Here is a 20,178-nt window from a genome sequence, read left to right as displayed (position 1 = left end):
TTAATGTAGTAGCCTTTCTCTCGGGGATCACAAATTGCCATCTTCTGTTGCAGATTCTCCACCCAGACTTAAAATGGCTGCATCTAGCCTTGCGGGATGATAGGTTTCTAAGAAAATCTTGGTTTTGTGTGTGTGGAGGACAATATTGCTCAAGTCCAACAACCTTAATAGTGTGAAGTACTTCAGGAAAAACTGTTTCTCTTTTGTCCCATCTGGACAGTTTTCACCTGTTTCTGCTGCTTTGAACAACGTAGTGTTTGTCAGAGCAGTTGCTCTTTGTGTTGGTATAACTGCATGTGTGTGGTTTCTGCATGTTGCTTGCCTCAGCAGGAATCTTGTAGGTTGTCACTCCCTGTGTTCTTGCAGTACTTTAAAGGCTGACTTCGAAGGACTTCGGTAGTAGGATATTCAACTACTGTTTAGATGTGATTCTTGTAGCTGCACTTTCCCTTCCTAGTGATCCTTGTGTAAGTCTTTGTGCAAGTCTTTGTGCAAGGAGTTGATAAAAATTCGCCTTCACTGTCTTGCAAACACAAGAGGATGAAGCCCCTGTCACAAGAACGTAAAAATATTACAACAGGAAATGAAAAATTCAGCACTCCAACAGACATGACTTCTGCCAGATAGGCAATTTCCAAGTCAGAGATTCACAGCACTGTTAACAAAGGACTTGTCCACTCCTAATCTCTTCATTTAGGGTTGACCCATCTCTACTTGTTCTGGCATCCCCGGTCTATGTGTTCTCCCATCCTTGGTACTTGCTCAGGCCTCCTGATGATGGACTTGGAGCAGCAGCCAGGCCCTTTCCAGCTGTTCTGTGGCAGACGAGCTCTTCCAAGAGTCCTTCCTGCTCTTAACATGTACCTGACTTTGCTTGGCCTGGAAAGAGCAGGGGGCAATTTTTTCCTTCATCTTCTGACCAGGTCTGTTCTTTTGTCACTGTGGTAGTGTTATCAGTCTTTCTCACAGCTGTACTTGCCAGCTCCTTGAGCATTACAGACTGTGATGAAAAATCCACCCAGTGTTGCACTACACAGGATCAAGGCAGTGCTTGGATTGCATTTCTCATTTGCTCTAAGTGTTTTTTGCCCTTCTCTCACCATTTCTCCTTTGATCTTTTTTGGCATATTTCTGGGAAAAGTCCACTTGCACGTCTTCATAATTAAGAGTTTTAAAAACCCATGTTATTTGATGGATTATTTTTTTCTTAAAATATTGAAGGGGGAGTGCTTCCAATGTAGGAAGATACAAAGAAGAGAATAATCTGCTTAAAATCTTAATACATGTTATATTGAATACAGTTTCATCTATGTGATGTTCACATCTGCTGGATGTTGGGCAGCCTTCATCATGCCGACTGCTGTGTATCGGTTATAAAGGATTTTGGATTTTGCCTAAAGTTTGGTTCGTGCTTTTGACAAACTTTCCTTTATGGACTGAGCATTTTGTTCTGATCCTGGGTTTGGAAGAGTCATGCAGTAGACTTGACTCGACTGGAAAGGCCATCCCGGTTAATCATGGTAGTCAGTGATACTCAAGGATCTCCTCCTGTATAGTATACACAACAGTTCCTGGGGAGAAAAGAGCAAGACAGATGATAAATATTCTCTTAGAGTAAATCCTGTGGCTCTTGCTCACCGTCTTCTCTGTAGTACCTGAAAAATGTAGATGGGCTGTACTTCCCTATTTCCTTTGGTTCTTACGGTGATGGGTGATGAGGCAGTCCTAACAGATGCTGTTTGGAAGATTGTTCTGTGAAGAGCTGTCTGAATTGAACCAAAGGACAGTGTAGGCCTCAGTGCTCTCTGGCTCTGGAAGGGAAGAGTATAACAGCAGGGCAAGTACAAAGGGATGTTCACTATCCATCCCCTTCCTTCTGTAGGTCTCATGATAACTTTTCTGCTTCTTAGAGTCTCCAAGAGTTTAGAGATCTTGTGCGTAGAGATCTTCGTGATTAATAACCCTAGATGGACGTAGGCTTTTCTTCTGTGAATGCTTTTTTTTTTTTTTCAGTCTCCTGTAATTTCTGGTTATCAAAAACATCTTGTGACATTCAGTTTAGATATGTACATGTGTGTGTGTGTATGCGTACATAAATATTTATTTATTTTTAAAAATTGTGCCTTTTCCTGGAAGATACTGCAGAACTTCCACAAAAAATAGTAAAACATTGTAAACCATAAACCAGCTTGTGTTGTACCTGAGACTTTGAATTCATTTCATTGTTCAGCTTACTATGGATTTTGGAACTCCCAATGTGATCTTGCATATCCTTTAAAAATACCTGTCTTTAACAGAGAGTGCTAAATTAAAATTTATTTTATAGTGTTCACATTCCAGTCATGCTGGCATATCCTGCTGGGATGTTGTTTTCCTCTTTTGTTTAAATGACATATTGTGGATTAAATTGGAGCCAGCATTGTAAGAGATTTCTTTCCTTTTCTGTTCAGGGTTCTCAGACCTAGTTAATATTGGCTTGAGTTTAGAGAGGTTTTTAATATTAGCCAATTTGTTAACACTTATAAGCCACTCATTTGATACAAAGCTTTTAGATAAAAATGAAAATGATGATTTCAGCGTAAAGAGGATTTTTCAGAAGCGCCTACACGACCTGTAAATATAAAACCCATTCAAAATTGGGATTTGTTCTCTTTTGGTATGGGCATGGGGAGAGCTTACTACAATAGCTATTGCAACATAACTGAATAGTTTATCCACAATTGCTTTGTGTTCTGGAAAAAAGCCTAATTTTATTCCATAATAACCAGTGCTCTTCCAAGGCTGAGTAGTTGTTCCAGAACACTATTTAATATGAAAGAGTATTTTCAACAATAGCTTATTCTGCTATAGCTAACCGAAGTTTTCCCATTTTTGTAAGCCCTAGGCTTCTTGGATGCTTTTGAATATTCTGTTATTTGTGAGTAAAGCTTGACTTACAAGAAATCATAAGCAGATGTTTGAGAAGTTTGGATTTTATTTTATTTTTTAGTGGCATCCAACAAAGTTGAATTGTGTGTAATTGCAGATACCGCTCTGGAGGAGGAAAGTGTCAAAATCAGCTGACTGTGAATGAACTCCGGTTGTTCGTGAGGCAGCTCTATGCTCTGCCCTGTGTCCTCAGTCAGACACCATTACTGAAGGTAACTTAGAAAATTCTAAGGGAAGGAACATGAGCATTTGTCATAGTGATGTATTTGCACTGCATTAATCTCCTATCTTACTACTCGCTCCAAGAATTAATAGCTTTAAACTGGCAGGTCTAGGTAACTTGTGCATGAGTTGCTTAAGAATGGAGCTCTCTGACATGCTGGTGTTCATGGTCGGTGTATTTTTATACTACATGGGGGAATCAAAATGTTAATGTTGTGCGAAGTAATGCAAAAGAAGCAGCAGGATGACCTGGGTAACTACAGATTAAAAGTTTGGGGTCAGTTAACTAGTGAAGACAGTTTTATTTGAGAATATTTAAAACTCCATAATGCTCTGAGTGGCAGTTCTCCCATTCATATCACTTTCCTTCTTTGTTAATCCAGAATCGGCTTTCTCATGGTCTCGTAATTAGATACCTCCTTGTGCTATCAACCCATGTTCCAGGAAACAACACAAATAACCCTAGCCAAAGCTACTAGCCTAGGCTACCAAAATACTTGTTCTGTCAGAGTACCTGCTGCTGACAGTGAGTCAGATCACTTTGTCTCCCACAACCATTAGCTAATGCTGATTATTTGCTCACCAGATGATCAGCTGTCAGACAAGTTGAAAGTAATTCATGATTTGGTTTCAGAATTTGCCAAAATGTTGCATATCACACTGAGGGGTAATCAAAAACAAAAAAAGGGGGAACATAAATTCTGGGCAGCTGCAATTCCTGTCTTAAAGGAAAAAGGCTTTGCATATTTGTGACACTTAGAGCCAGGAGATGCAGTGTCCAGCTCCTAAACTCTCTCTTAAGTGTCCACACAATGCTGAGAGACCAGACAATGCCATGTAACTTTGAATTATAGAGTAGACCAGTTCAGCTCAGCATTATGACTATTGCTTTTGAAGCTTTATCAGGTCTGGAATGCGCGAATCAGACTTTATGTAATCCTATTTACAGTTATTTGTTTATAGCATAGTAACTCTGAAGTTACCTTACTATTTAAATCTTACTATTTAAAAAGCAGAAGTTCAGAAATGCCAGACATGCAAACAGTTCTTCTCCATCTGGCATTCTTGAACAGGGAAATATCAAACACATGGTCAGGATATTCTTTTATATCATTCTCAACGATCTTAAATTATATGTAGTCATGCAAATTAGGCTGTTAATATAAATGACAAACAGTTACTGGAGATCAGTTCACAATTTAATATATCTCTAAAAAGGCTTTATTTCCGTTATGGCTGAGATTGTCTACTCAGGCAACAGCCTCATTGGCAAAATACCAAGATGTCATCTGTGAAAGAAGAATTTACTGCTGGAGTAGCATTTCAGCCAGTACTAGAAGCATTGGGCAGGATGGCTAGAAACAGAGTAATTCCACCATTTGCAGTGAGATTATTCTAACTGCCCATTATCCTGGGTGAAGTGCAGACAACCACAGAGGTACCTTTTTGGGGTAATTAGCTGTTGAACATATGGAGAGAGAGAGAAGGTGTTGCACTGCATGAGAGATTCCTGTGGCTTACTGGGACTGTGTGGTCCAGCTGAGAAACCTTAACAATACAGCAGAAATGAACCCCAGAAGCTCCGTGCCCTTCCCAGCATTCTTCAAAGCCTTCTTAATCTTAACCTTGCTGTTCTTCAGCCTCCTTAATCATTCCAGAACAAAGCCAGAAAACAGCATTAATGAAACACTTAAAATTTCCCTTTAGATCCTTTCTATTCTTCTGAGACCTCTTTTTGATACCCGTGTCTTAGTTCAAAGGAGTTTGGAGTGGAATTCCCTTGTTCTATGATCCTCAAGCTTGTAGGACACATGTATGAGGAGATGCTGATCTAGACACTATGTGTTGAAGACACCCTATTTAAGTGTTCCAGATGTCATGATAATTTGCCATGCACGTTGTGTGCATTGCAATGTGGTGTTTGCCAGGAGCCTTGCACTTAAATGTTTAAGCCTGCACTTATGTTTAAGAGATTTGGCAGCGAGCTTTCTTCTGATTTATTGTTGCATTTGTGTATTTCAGGATCTTCTTGATCGTGTGGAAGCTTTTCAACAGCAAAGTCAAAAACTCCTTTCTGAAGAAATGCCTAGTGCTGCAGAACTTCAGGAGCTGTTGGATGTCAGCTTTGACTTCGACGTTGATCTACCCCAACTGGCTGAACTGCGGATACGTCTGGAACAGGCACGCTGGCTCGAGGATGTGCAACTGGCTTCTTCGGACCAAAACTCTCTTACTCTAGATGATATGAGACGTCTTATAGACTCAGGTGTTGGACTCGCTCCCTACCCAGCAGTTGAGAAAGCAATGGCGAAGCTGCAGGAGCTCCTTACTGTATCTGAACACTGGGATGACAAAGCCAGAAATCTGATAAAGGCCAGGTATAGGCTAAATCATAGCGTTGCATTTTGTAGTTCCATGAGCTGAGGAGCTGTTTAAGATGGAAATAGTTGGCTTTACTTCTGAAGGGGCCCTCTTTTGTTCATCCAGTTCACAACATGAAGGCAAAACTTGTGCCATCCACAAGGGAAAGGGATGGAGAAGGGGGTTGAATGACTGAGCGATTTTAAACATTGGTGTTTGCTTGCAGTGTTTGTGGTGCTCCACTATCATTGTGCAAATTCTCCTTTTGCCGCAAGGAAGGGTTTTAAGACACCTCTTCCTTCCTTTCAACCTTCTTCCCTCCCCCAGTGTCATACTGGAGGATGCATGTCCAGATAGAGCTTAGATACATACCACCAACTGATAAAATTTTATTATATGGACTATTTCTAACATTGAGGAGATTTTTTTCTAGATTATTTGGTGCAGGGGAGAAAGAAGTAAGCTAAATACATCCTTATTGAGAAAAATTGTCTTGCTCGTTGCTTTGACCTTCTTATTTATAAAGTAAAATGGGGGAGAGTACAGTCTACTTAAAGTTTAGAAAGGTGGCACAAACTTGTATGCAAGGTTTCTTCCCTCAGGATTCCTGATTTTTAATTTTTTTTATTTTATTTTTTAAATTTTCCCCCCAGCCTCATAATTATGAAAGTATTTGAGTGTTTCTTACCCATCAGTAACCATATGGTTTTAAAATTATAACTTCATAGAGCACAAAATTGGAATAAACTTGGGTTTAACCTCCAAAATGGAGATGCAGTTGTGTTTGTACCTGTCTTTGTTTGTAGCCATCAGAATTGAGTTGTGAAATACAGAAAAGCCATCTTCATGTTTTTTTAACCTTCTAATGTACAGTCTCTTAGCTGATACTGTTTTAGGGTTCAATGTTTGAACGCACATCATCCAAAAGTTAATAAATGTTAGATCTCCCTTAAGCCCAAATGTGTGAATATTTCTAAGTAGGAGACTATAGCAAGCAAATATACATTTCTAAAAGCATACCTGCATTAGTAGTGTCCTGGTTGTACAGTATCCATACCTAGTGCTGGACATAACATCATTATTTGGTGTAACCCTTCAGTTTTAATAAGCCAGATGAGTAGAACCACCCCAACTGCATTGCAGTGTTTTACATTCTGATACGTTTTGTTTACGTAGACCACGGCAGTCGCTGAGCAGTCTTGTACCAGCAGTGAAAGAAATAGAGGAGATCCCAGCCTATCTCCCAAATGGTGTCGCACTGAAAGACGCGGTGCAGAAGGCCAAAGACTGGCTGCAGGAAGTGGAAGCTCTGCAGGTACGTAAACTGTGCTCTTGGCTTCTTGGTGGGTGATAGTAACATCTGTCAGGTTAACAGACCCACACTCTGCACTCCATTGTGTGCACTTGGTGCTTCAGTATCGCAAAAATCAAATGAGCAACAAGTTGGTGGCAGAGAATGAAAACCAGAGTCTGATAAAGACAAAAACCTATACAGGTTTTCACCTTGGCTTCTGGTGCTTCCCACTCAAATTTTCTTTTTTTTTACCCATCAGACAGTTTTATTTGTGGATCAAGTTTCCTTTCTTCTTTCTTTTAGGTTCTTTGCTTCTTTTACAGTTCAATGGCAGCTTAACTCTCCCCTCTTCTCTCTTCCCAGTTTCCCCCTTGTGTTAGCACGGTTGCTTGTGCAGCCAGACACCATGTTCAAGTCCAAGTGAGTAATTGTAGCCTGGGCTGACCATTTGAAGTGACCATTTGAAGTTCATGGCTCAGCCTCGCAAGTACTCAAGCCAGGGGTCAGTGGGACTGCACAGATCAGGAAAGGGTGTGACGGGGATAGCCCTGATTTTCAGATTTTGATATGATTTGCCAAATATTTTCTTGTATTTTCATTTGTCCTCATGGTTTATTCCATAAAGTGAACTCTGATCTGACTTATTAGTATTTTCAGGCCTATCTGACCTAAATTGGTCTTTTAATAAGAACTTCTTTTGAGTTCAAGAAGTTTTTATTAAAAAACAGCAGTTGTCCTGGGCTTCAAAATTTTGAAGGAGTAAAGTTCATGTAATACTAACTTTTGTTTGAGGGTGTCATGGTTTAACCCCAGCCAGCAACTATGCCCCACCCAGCCGCTCGCTCACTCCCCCTGGCTGGGGTGGGGGAGAAAATCAGAAGGGTAAAAGTGAGAAAACTCATGGGGTGAAATAGTTTAATAGGTAAAGCAAAAGCCGTGCACAAGCAAAGCAAAACAAGGAGTTCATTCACTACTTCTCATCGTCAGGCAGGTGTTCAGCCATCGCCAGGAAAGCAGAGTTCCACCACGCGGAACAGTGACTTGGGAAGAGAAACACCTTAACTCCAAAGGTCCCCCCCCCTTCCTTCTTCTTTCCCCTGTCTTTATATGTTGCGCACAACATCCTATGGTCTGGAATATCCTTTTGGTCAGTTGGGGTCAGCTGTCCCGGCTGTGTCCCCTCCCAACTCCTTGTGCACCCCCGCCCTCCTCACTGGTGGGGTGGGGTGAGAAGCAGAAAAGGCCTTGACGCTGTGTAAGCACTGCTTAGCAGTAGAAAGCATCCCTGTGTTAATCAACACTGTTTCCAGCACAAATCCAAAACATAGCCGCATACCAGCTACTGTGAAGAAAATTAACTCTCTCCCAGCCAAAACCAGCACAGAGGGCTATCTTGGGAGGGCTTAAGTGACTTGTTCTTGGCATTTGCTAATTTCCTGGTTTGGATTCTGAAATTCTGTCTCCTGAATATGGAAAAATGTGTCTGTATGTGCCAAGAATTTTTGCTTCAGTTCTGCAAAGATTTTGGTAAATGCCTGCAGTCATTGTGACTTGCAGGAAGCTCTTGGTATCAGTACTTGGCGATTTGCTGCTAGAGATGTTGGAGTTGTTCTGGATGAATAGTTCTTGAGTCCCACATCACTGCCTATTTTAGAAATTACTTCTCAGTGCTGCTGTACTGCTGGACTTCTTGTAACTGGGTTGCCTTAGGCATAGGCTGCTAAGTGAATGAACAGAGCTTGCTTTCAAATTGGATACTTGAGATGGTTCCTTGCTCTTGGCATGGCAGGGACTGGGTTAGACTTGCCTTCTGGGTCTATTTCAAAATTATTTTGATTTTCGGCTGTGAATGCAGATTGTTAGATTGGGAGTCTGCTTATATTGTTGGCAGTCTTTTTGTTTTTAAACTGTCATTTGGTAAGTGTATTTCCACCCCACACACATCCCCCCAAGTGTTATATTAGTTTTGTCTGTGTACTTAATGGCCAGAGCGTGAGAAACACAAATGTTGGAATAACAGCTGTGGAAGTGACTGAAGTGTCTAAGCAGTAAATTAGTTTTTACAAGCTCTACCTTCAGTTAATCTAAATTACTTGCTGTGATTCATGGAAGTGGTATGTCTTACATGCATCAACCATTTCTTAATTTATAATCTGACAGGTTGGAGGACGTGTGCCTGTACTGGACACACTAGCGGAACTTGTCACAAGAGGTCGATCTATTCCAGTGCATCTGGACTACCTGCCGAGGCTGGAGTCCTTGGTGTCAGAAGTTCAAGCATGGAAGGAGTGTGCAGCTAACACATTTCTGTGCGAGAACTCCCCTTATTCTCTTTTGGAGGTAGGAGATCTCAGCTTTGGAGTAGACCACCATTCATACCACAGCAAAAGCATATCACAGCTACAGTATTAACTCATGAAGTAACAGTAAATATTAAGTATATTTGCAGAATTGTTTTAGGATTATATTATTTTAACAGAACTTTATTAGATTGCCTTATGCTTTTAATGATAATTTTAAACTTTTACAATGCTTAAGATTTAGCTATACTTCAGTCTTTGTAATCAGTGGCTAATGAGAGCATGCTGTGCCGCAGTTTGACATTTTCAATATGAACATGGGAATATTGACATATTTGTGGCACTGAATTTACTTCAGTGCGTCAGGCTGCAGCCACTGGAGTGCAGGTTCATAGCTACTTCATCCACCTCAGGTTTAGCTGTGACAAGGGTGAGGCTGTAGCTGCTTTAGCTGGCCCTCTGAGTCTGTTGCTGCACGTGTGTGAACACTTGCAGTTCTTGAGCAATCCACACTCTCTAGCCTATGCTGAGCCCCTCTTATGCCCCCAGCCTTCCTTGCTCCGTTTGGACAGATGGGAATGCGGGGCAGCCCCTGTTTTCCTCTACTGTTTTCCAGGGCTTGCAGCTTAAATCACACAGAGGCTATTCAGTGTATCAGCTGTCTGTATATTCCAGCAATCTAAATGGAACATGGAGGTGTTTGTGGTCTGCTGGTTTTATAAAACTGAACTTTTAACCTTCCAGCTCTCCCCATTTTCCAGATAACCTCATCCTAGTCCCCCAAATCTTTGATGGAAAAAACTGCAGGAATCCCTGTTCTAACCAGTCATATGTGACTGTTAGGGCAGGGTGAATGCATTAAAAATGTTGCAGACAATACTGCTTTTCTGTCCATCAGGTGTTATGTCCCCGGTGTGATATTGGAATGCTGAATCTGAAGAGGAAGCAGAAGAAGTTGAAGGAGCCAGTGCCAAGTGGAAAGAAGAAAAGCACTAAGCTAGAGACTCTGAGTGACTTAGAAAGAGCGCTCTCTGAGAGCAAAGATACTGCATCTGCGGTATGTGGTTTAAGATTGTTTTCGAACTGGAGTTTCTTCCAAGTTCTTTGTTTATGTTTGCCTCTCATGCAGGAGTGTTATCTTCCACTCTTTTCTGCTTGCGCTGCTGTTCTGCAGAAGGACTTCTAGCACTGCGCTTTTCTGTGCTTACTTTAGACTTCCCAAAATTGCTTTTGGTGGAAAAAATGTGTGTTGTCTTTGTGCATGAAGTAGCTTTACAGTTTCCCTGGCAATGCCCATAGCCTAACAAAGTATAGGAAAATAAAAAATTGAGACCTATTTTCCCCCACCATACCAAAACCTTATTAAAGATAGGATAGGGTTTTCCCAAGTCTGATCCCTTCAAAGAACACAATAACCCAACACCATTTATAATTAAAACAAACACCATAAATAATTAAGGAAAACCTCATGCATTATGAAGTCAATAAAGCTCTCGTTCTGGATGGAGCAGACTTAGTTGCTGGCGGTAAAGTGCTTCATCCCAAAAGACCTATTTCAGGGCCTCTACCACAGTCAGATTAAACAGTGTCCCATGATTAATGAGGAGCAGTAGACTGATTTCGTAGGGTTTGAATATAATTGTCCCTTTAGGTATGGGACATTTAAGTTTTAACCTATGGCAACTACTTGAAACCTGTATGTTCAGTGCTTTGGTTTTTGTCTCCCTTGTCTGGAAATCCAGACTTACAGACTGTGTCCCTACAAGTGCTGTAAGGAGAAGAGACTGGGTCCTCTAAACCACACACCCTTCTCCTCTTTGACTAGATAATATCTCGTTAATGGCTGGGGTATTGAAAAAGAAGGATACTCACATGGACTGCACCCTGGAAAATGCATTCATTTACTGTGGCAGGTTTTGCTTCTGACACGAGGGGAACGAGAATCTTCTTGTAGTGGAGGTTTGGATACTTTCACAACCCAGCACTGCAGCTGCAGTGCTCAGCACCCGTGCGTACGTAATGTAGTGTGCTGTGCCCAAGTCCCGTATCTGCCCATGCTGGATGCAGTTGTATTAATTTTTGCATAGCTGATTTTTCTCTAGTCATCACATTGCAAAGCCATGATGTGTGAAATAACTGTTTTGTATATATTTACAAACCCTCCTGTATACGTTTATTTTTATATACATAACAAAATGCATAGAATTTATTAGTTGCCGCTGCTACTAATAGCCTTTATGAAACTGAAATATATTGCTATCTTTAATAGCAGCTAATGCTAAAGATGCCTGAAAAAAAGGATCATGAGCAGGTGTAGAAAGGGCAAACAACACATTCAGGAGTACACCTGAATTTCACTTGGTGTTTACAAACCCCAGAGCAAGTACATAGGTCAGGGTGCAGCCCTGTGCACTTGACAGTGTAAGGTGGGTATCAGAGATGCATTTGTATTTCTGAAAACTGCCCAGATATGTTTTATGATTATACAGAGTCAGACTACATATTTGAGAGACATGTTCATAGAGAAGTACCTGCAAGCCAAATCAGCACTTGTTTCAGAATTTAAGCTGCTTTAATGAAGGTAAATGCTTTTGTAGCACAAAACATGAAGGATTTGGAACAGAGAAGAAAGGAGTTAGGAGGTCATTTTTTGCAAAGGAATACACTTTGTATCTCTGGGCCTGATGAGAAAACAGAAGGAAACTGAAGTCATATCACTGCACACCCTCATAACTGCTTTGCTTCAAACATTCAAAGCCTTGAAGGCGTGTAGGGGTGAGGAGCTTCTTAACAATCCGAAATACTCGCTGGCATATATGAAGAGCATGATTGTGCAGAGGTCGCCCTGTTTCTAATGACTAATGTTCATTTCAAGATTACATCCCTTTCTTTGAACTCTCTTTTAGATGGCTACGCTTGGGGAAGCCCGATTAAAGGAGATGGAAGCATTGCGTTCTCTGCGAGCAGCAAATGAAGTGAAGGTGCTGTCTAGTGAAGAGGACGCAGAACTGAAAGTCTGTCTGTGCCAGAAGGAGCCGGCTGCTCCGATGATACAGTGTGAACTCTGCAGAGGGTTCTTCCATACTGGCTGTGTTTCGGTGCCCAACGTTTTGCAGGGACCTCGTGTGTGGCTCTGTCCACACTGTCATCGATCAGAAAAGCCACCTTTAGAAAAGATCTTACCGTTGCTGGCCTCCTTGCAGCGTATCCGTGTGAGGCTTCCTGAGGGGGATGCCTTACGGTATATGATCGAGAGAACTGTGAACTGGCAGCACAGAGCACAACAAATGTTATATTCAGGGAATCTAAAACTTATACAAGACAAAGTTGGCTCAGGATTATTGTACAACAGATGGCAAGCCACAGCAGGCCAATTGCCAGAGACAAACAAGGTGAGGCTGAGCTGCTTCTGGGTTTCCTGGCAGTGGGTGGCGTGTGGTCAGCAAGAGCAGCCTGTAACACCTCACTGGGTTTTGGGTTCGTTGTATCTGCATACAAATACTGGCAAGGCAGATTGTTTATGTGTTGCTTTACAGATATAAGGAGTTTGGGTTCTGCCTTGACAGTTAGCCAGGATGTGTGTGTCCTCCAGCAGCAGCTTCATGTTGTCCTTCTGCTGGAGTCCTGGGAGCAATTAATCCTAAAGGCCCTATTTTCCCTTCTCCCAGCTCCTAAGCTCTAGTGTGACACTATTAATGACAGAATTGTTGAAGCTATTGTTTCTGGAGTGCATAGTATTCAATTAGTCTGTATATTCTGTTCTTACAAGTGTTTCAATATAGTTTTAAGTGTTGAGAATTAGTAACAGAGGCACAAACCTTCCAGTGTGTTACCAGCTTAGCTCTCAGATGACGTTGTTTGCAACGGGGTATCTTCAGCCATTACTGCTCCTTCTTCTCCTTATTGCTTGCACTAGAACTCCCAAGCTGAATATTCTGCTAATATTACTGAGTTAAGCTACAGCAACTGTTTCAGGTGTGGTCATGAGGGAGTTTCAAACTTCCTCCAGTAAAGATCTTTCAGCAAAAAGGGCAGGGAAAGTGGGAAATGGGTTAAGCATTTCTAGTTTTCCTGAGATTATAAATGCAGAAAAAATCTGAAATAAAGTGTCTGTGCAGCATAAAAAACATAAAACACCCTAAAATGAAATGCACTGTTGCTTTTATTTTTAGATTGAAACACCTTAGTTTTGCTAGTGCAACCCTGTTACAGTTAGTCTGTATGTGTGTGTTCTCAGCTCAGTTATGTTAAAACATAAAATGTGCCACGCATACTTGAAGAGGTATTGTAGCTGCTTCTCAAGTAACCCGGCTATTCCAAGTTGCTTGTGTTGACCAAATCTTTCAAATAGGCAAGCCTAGTTTTAGAAATTAAAACTATAACAGAATTTTTCTGATAATTTAGGTTTGAAAGTATCTTTTTACTAGACCAACTAGTATAGCTGAAAAAAACTGGGCAAGATTTTGGGCATATAAATTGATGTTTGGGCCAGAAATGGAAACAGTAAGCTTGGCTTTATTAGCTCAGTGTGATATCATGACATTCCTCCGACCTGAAAGCAGTCTAACCATTTTTGTGTGGTCTGGAGCTCAAGTCAGTAAACCTCCTAAATCAAGGTAATTCCAGCAGAGCTAGCTGAGGTCCCTGGGAAGCTCAGTGGAAGAGCATCTGACCATGTGCATCAGCTTGGGTCCCTCACTGTGCCTGAGCTAAGAGGAGCCTTCCTGGAGACAGTGGTGCTAAGAGCAGGTCAGAGGTGGCCTCCAGAGCCATCTTGGCACAGGTGCTGAGCTAAAACTTGGGTCTCAATGGATTTGAGGTGGTTTTTCAGTGAATCCAGTGTCTCAGCATTGCTGTCCTGTCCTGTAACAATTCTGTTTTCCCTGTTATCTGGGATAATCCAACACGCTTATTCCTCCAGAGAAGCTCATAGCAGTAACCACCGGGGTTGGGCTTCTTTGGCACTGCCAAAGTGAAGAATGTGGAGCATTTAGATGAGTTTGAAAAACAGCTATGAGAATTGATGAGAGCCCGATCTTGAAAGGGACCCAGAGATTTGAATTAGTGAGGCAGATAATATTTTGGAAGGCATCTGGTGAGATGCCTTTCTGACACTCGAGAGTCCAAAACTGAGACTTGCTGGCTTGCCTAAGTGGCCTTTGCATAAGTACATGTGTGTTTTGCCATTGGCGTTTCTTTTGTGTGTGCTGAGGTAAAGCGAAGTGCTTCAGAACAGCTTGGTGTCTCACCGGATGAAGGCAGTGAGAAATTGGTTCTTTGTTGTGAACAAAAGGAGGAAACTGTGATATTTACCCTGAGTCAATTCTAGAGCTGAAGACCTTGCCTCCACAAGTCTGGAATTGTCTCTACAGGGACTCTGTCTGTGTTGTCTCTGCTCCACAGGCTCGTTCTCCTCTGGTAGAGCATGCTGCTGTGTGCGCTAGGGCCAGTTTATGATCTCTGTGGAAAAGATAATTCACAGCTAAGAATTCTGGCAATAAAGTTGCTTTTGCCTATTTCCAGGTGTAGGATGAAGGATTTGGGTGTATTAGATTGAACAGTTTCCAGGAATACAAGATTTAAGCAATTGTAAGAGAAACAAGTATTGATTCTGTTGCAGTTATTTGACACTTCAAAACTACATGTTCAGTGAAAATATCTATGCGTTTCGTTTTGTTTTCTAGGTTTCCCAGACAATTGGAGCAATGTCATTCTCCATGCCTCATGACTGGGATAACAGAACCATATATTTACATTCTCCATTTTCTACAGGACAGCACTGCATCCCACTTCATGGTTTGTAATCTTCACTTTGATTTTTTTCTTTTTTTTTTTCTTCCTTTTTTTCCCTGTGTTTGGTGGAGAAGAGAGGGTGTCCTGATCAACAGGAGATGGCTGGGGCAGGGAGGCACATGACTGTGCAGTGTGTCTGGTTGCTTCTCCATCCCCTCAGCAGCCTTGGAACTTAATGTGCAGCTTTGGCAGAGGGGTAAATTCCTCAACAGTACAAATTTCCCACGTGTAATGAAAAGATGTGGCACAGTAGGACAAGAGGTATTGGTCAAGAGCTGGCTGCTTCCCACGTGCACAGGACACAGTGGGCTGTGGCCAGCCAAACAGGCTGCAGGAGGGGGAAATGGAGGGTAGAGACCACTGAAATTGTAGGAGGTGGGTGGGAACAACATAGGGAAGTAGTGCTGGAGACCATGGGGTACTTAACCCATAGGACAGAAGCCCACATAAGTTTTGCTGCAGCACAACTGTCACAGAGACTTGAGTTTTCTTAGCTGCTGTGGCTGAGGCTGTGCTCCAGGTCACTCAGTGCAGGTTCTGCATGCTGCTTAGCTCAGACTTTGTGTTTATTGGACTAACATAGACATGCTATAAATTGCATCATTTTACAACTGTAAAAGAAGTTCTTTATCATTTCTTTCATCATGATGCATAATGCTCCAGGGACACAGGTCCAGTCTTATCTTCATATGTTCAAGTCAGTGCAGCTTAGTCCATATTAATGTTACACAAGACACTTAGATCAGTTTAACGTTACAGTTAAAATCAAACAAGGCAGTCCTTTGTACTACCAGGTTTATTTTTCAGGCCATATTTGAGTTGTACCGAATACTATATTAAAATGCTGTTATTTACATGATGATTTTGGCCTCCTATAGCTGTGACTATTTCAAAAGCCCAATGGAAGTTTTGAAGCTCGATAGCAGCAGTGGGTGGTGACTGTACAGCAGGCCTCAGTTGCAAGGCTCATCCTCTCAGCTTTTCTTCCTCTACTCTCTTGACTCCACTTATGGATTTCACTCACTTTGTTCATCTTATGCACTTGTTAGGTAGTGAGGGGATCATCATGCTTCTTGTAGCTGCAGAAGCAGGAGAAATTGCCAAGCATGATGGCAAATGCTTATCCTCGAAGCAGCAAGAAATGCAAGCATGGAAGGGTACTAAGCCACAGCGCAGTCACTTCTGTGCAAGCCGTTATCTTTCTTTTTAACCATGCTATTAAAAATGAGCAGTGAAGAGGGAATAGATAAGAGTTAATTCATACAGTTGCAGATTTAAAAAAGTCTTTCACAGTTTTTTTTTAATGTGCTACCAGAGAAGAATTTTCATTATCTGTGCAGTTCTCATCAGTGCTGACACTGAAGAATTCCTTTTCTCCTCTCTCCCTGTCTTTCATAATAGTCATTAGCACAGAGCTGGATGAGCTGATGATGGAAGCCCAGCTGCTACAGGTTTCTCTGCCTGAAATACAGGAGCTGTACCAGATCCTATTCACAAAGCAAAGCCCTGTTTTGCAGACAGAGCAGAGGTCATCCGTTGGACCGACAAATGAAAAGGCAAGTGTCTGACAACAGCAATGAGCTTGGGGTCACTTTGGAGTAGAGCTCTGCCTGAACCCATAAGCTTTACAAAGAGGTTTGTGTATGGCTGTACTTCTATGAAAATACGTTTTCCTTGTTCAAAAGGGGTCAAGAAGTTGATAAGTTAATGAATTGGTTACAAACTATTGAATATAATTTGTGGCCTCATGCATTTTTTCAGTTTGAATCTGTTTTTTATGGTCACTCTCTGTATTTTAAATACATCTATCCTAATTTGACTCTTGTCCTGTGTTGAAGAGGCTTTCCGAGAGAGCTGCCTCTGAATCACTGGACTCAGGCAGGAAATGAGAATAAATTCTGTCACAGAGGTGTGACCCTATCCTTTGCTCCCCTTACACATCCCAGTTCTGCTGAAAAGGCAGCACTCTCTCAAACACTGCGCTTTTACTTAAGCCTATTCCTAAAAGCAGGGTGTGGAATAACAGGATAATGAGTGTTAGTTGCACACTTACAATTTTGCTAAAATATCTTTCCAATAGAATGAGTGTTGCCGAGGAAAAAAAGATGGAATTAGTTACATGGAAAGAAAACTGAAGCGGCGTTTTGAGAGAGAGAGCTTCTGTGATGAGAAGAGAGCAAGAGTAAAAAAAATGAGAACACCCAAAAAGAAGAAACTGAAACTGAATCACTCAAAGGATCTCTGCACTAACAAACTGGAGAGGGAGCGGGAGCGTCTCCTTGAGATGCAGCGTTCTAGTGAAAGCCACTTGCTTCCCTCAGATGTGTCATTCTCTGAGCAGGAGGACTCTGAGGATGAAGATGCCATCTGCCCTGCTGTGAATTGTCTCCAGCCTGAGGGAGATGAGGTCAGTAGAGGCAGAGACCCGCTGTGGTGTTCGGAATGCTGGGATCTAGGACATTCAGCTGCCCTGTAATTGTTCAACTGCATAAACTCTATTTGCAAAGAGAGCATGAGGCACTTAGTAACCCAGAGACAATGTCTGCCACTGCTGGGACACCTTTAGTAATGATCCTTCCCGCCTTCTCCAAGAGCAGCCATGCAGCTGGGACTGGGGAAGGCAGGTGGACATCAAAACATCTGCATGGAATCGGAAGGAGGAGGTGGGGCTGTGCAGACACCGTATTCATCTCTGCTCTTGAAATATGGCTGTAGATAGACTTTGTGGGTTGCAGCCTTTCTGTGCATAGGGGCAGTGCCTTGGAACTCTACCCAGGCCCATCTGTACTGGAGAATGGAGAAGAGGGACATGCCCAGGTGCCTGGGAGGGCCGTGGTGAAGTTACCATCCACAATCTTGCTATAGGTGGGAAAGCAACAGCAGAGACGAAGGGAAGTGTGGCCTTCTCTCGGCTTCAGAAGAGCTGGACTGCAGGAGTCCACAGTGAGCATGAGTTGAATATCCAGCACTAGCCAGTTGTAGAATGGGACATTTCTCACTCATTTAAATAGATTAGGAGCCCAAAAATGACTAATGAATGCTGTGTGTGTTTTCTTGGTCCTTCTCTGAACACCAGTATGTCTGTTCTTTATTAGGTGGATTGGGTCCAGTGTGATGGCAGCTGCAACCAGTGGTTCCACCAGGTGTGCGTGGGCATCTCTCCAGAAATGGCAGAGAAGGAGGACTACATCTGCATCAGCTGCACTGGGAAGGACTCTCAATATCGGAAGTAAAACTCCCCATAAACCATTCAGGACTTGAGTAAAGAAGGTTATCAGAATTTTCCAATAAAGCCACAGGGGCTGGTTTAAGAACCAGATTGCAAATGGTGCTACTTCTATCCTTATGGGATCATTTTCCAGAACTCAAAACAATTTTTGACACTTTTATATTTTCCCTTGATCTGTTTGTGGTTGTTGAGGTTTGAGATGCTGACTGTTTAGCAGGGGTTTCCACCAATTTGGAAGGCATTTGAAACATGCACCTTTTATTGTACAGCATTAAATTACCTCTCTGGGATTTACCGGCGTATTTAATTCAGCTTGGTTTAGGTGCAAAAAAACCTGCACCATGAATTTTCCAATAAATCCTCTTTTGAGGAAATCCCTGTTTACTCTGTTAACTCTTTGGGGACTTTAGTTTTTTTCCACTTTGTTTTTCGTAGATTAGGTTTATTTATCTGAGCAATAACTTCTATGTCTGGTTTCAGTGACTGGAATGACAATTCTGAACAGCGTGTTGCTTCTAGCATTGGTTGATGTACAGAAAGCAAATGTTAGATCCTAGTGTCACTGATGGCCCAGTGATGTAGAAGACAGGAGAGAAAAAAAAAAAAAGGTCTGTAAAGTAATTGCCACAGCTGTATTTTGGCTTTCTCCTTTTTTGGGTAGCTTGTATCAAATGTTGCAGTTTATATTGTGGAATAAACCCCTGGTTATGTTATAAAATTAAATGTTGGTGTTTTTAGAGAGCTTGAAATGCAGTTTCATTTCCCTCTGGATCAATATTGATTGCATCGGTTGGTTCTCTTATTCAAGAGAAATCCATCTTTAAAAAAAGAAATGCAAAAGCCATGTTATTTTCTTACCTTACTTGTATATTCAGGTTTGGAAGGAGAAGGCAGATCAAAATGTTACATCAAAAGGAAAAAAAGACTTTTTAATTTTGCAAAGCTTTTCCAAAACTGAAACCATTTGCAAGTTGGGTGAATAAAGGATTGAAACTATGATTTGTGATTTGGCAGGGGCAGGAATGGGGAACTCACACAGGAGGCAAAGGTGTGGGACATGCGTGTGGGGTAGCTTCTTCTGCCAGCCTTGTCCAGCTGTCTTTGGAAGTACAGACTTTCCCCACAGTGTGCATTGCAGCTTGGTTCAGCAGAACATGTGCTGGTGGTCCGCAGAGCACTCTGCCTGGCTATGCACAGATTCTTTCCAACTGCTTCTGCTTGCATTTAGGCTAAAAACGTGAGGAATAAGGACATTTCTGGACTGGTTATGATTCTATCCAAGTCTGTTTAAGGACCTTTTCCTGGTGGGTAAGAAGGGGCAGTGTGGGTGATGGCATAGTGGTGCTGGCTCAGAGGGGACTAGACCTCTGAGGAGGAGAGGTTGTTTATTTAAGCCTGCAAGGCACTCCATGTGGGGCTACACCTGAAACCCTTTGGAGAGTAATTGCTAATGCAGAATATAGCTGTTGCTCCTTTGGAAATGGCTTGGTGACAGTGATGTGGCTCTGTGGCCTGCCAAAGGTGGAACTTCTGGAGCCCTGGAAGATGGGAGGTCTAGGAGATCTTCGTATCAGAGAGAGCACTCTCCTTATGACATCCTGTCATCACCAAACACGTGGCAGTATTGGTATTCCCTCTGTTCATCATCAAGAGGAATTTGCTGGTAAATTTTTCTCTGCTGGTTTGAGACCTTTTCCCATGGGCAGAAGTGCACGGAGTCACTGGGCGTAGGGCAAAGCTTTCGAGCTGTATGTGGCTGACAATGACGTGGTGGATCTGTGTGTGGTGTCAGAACTGTGCAGGAATTTGATTTCCCAGGGGTTTGAGTTTTTTTTTTTTTTTTAACTTTGAGTATGTTTTTTAGTCTCATGTTGATTTTTAACTGTTAGAGAATCTTCAGCCTGGCATAGATGATTTGTCTAAAAGCGTTGGTGGTGGGGGAAGACAACCTGACCATATGTACATTAGTTAAATGTGTATATGCTTCCATTGTATGACTTGTCTTTTTTATTTACTGTAATTTGTGATTTTTTTTTTTTTTTTTTTTTTTT

The 20,178-nt window shown here is 41.9% G+C and overlaps 1 protein-coding gene across 1 annotated transcript in view; it reads left to right on the top strand.

Annotated features, from left to right (window-relative positions):
- Positions 1 to 18,868, top strand: part of KDM5B (lysine demethylase 5B) — a 58,566-nt gene extending 39,698 nt beyond the window's left edge. The window contains exons 18-27 of the mRNA XM_030000083.2: positions 3,026 to 3,140; positions 5,173 to 5,528; positions 6,688 to 6,826; positions 8,966 to 9,145; positions 10,004 to 10,162; positions 12,012 to 12,497; positions 14,790 to 14,901; positions 16,300 to 16,454; positions 16,979 to 17,305; positions 17,994 to 18,868. Of these exons, the coding sequence (XP_029855943.1) occupies positions 3,026 to 3,140; positions 5,173 to 5,528; positions 6,688 to 6,826; positions 8,966 to 9,145; positions 10,004 to 10,162; positions 12,012 to 12,497; positions 14,790 to 14,901; positions 16,300 to 16,454; positions 16,979 to 17,305; positions 17,994 to 18,131 (2,167 nt within the window). The 3' untranslated portion in view covers positions 18,132 to 18,868. The remainder of the gene's footprint in view (positions 1 to 3,025; positions 3,141 to 5,172; positions 5,529 to 6,687; positions 6,827 to 8,965; positions 9,146 to 10,003; positions 10,163 to 12,011; positions 12,498 to 14,789; positions 14,902 to 16,299; positions 16,455 to 16,978; positions 17,306 to 17,993) is intronic.
- The last annotated feature ends 1,310 nt before the right edge of the window (positions 18,869 to 20,178 follow it).

Source organism: Aquila chrysaetos, chromosome 24 (assembly GCF_900496995.4).
Source record: "Aquila chrysaetos chrysaetos chromosome 24, bAquChr1.4, whole genome shotgun sequence".
NCBI classification, from domain to species: domain Eukaryota; kingdom Metazoa; phylum Chordata; class Aves; order Accipitriformes; family Accipitridae; genus Aquila; species Aquila chrysaetos.
Note: the sequence above shows the minus strand (reverse complement) of the source record. Positions and strands in the feature narration are given on the sequence as shown.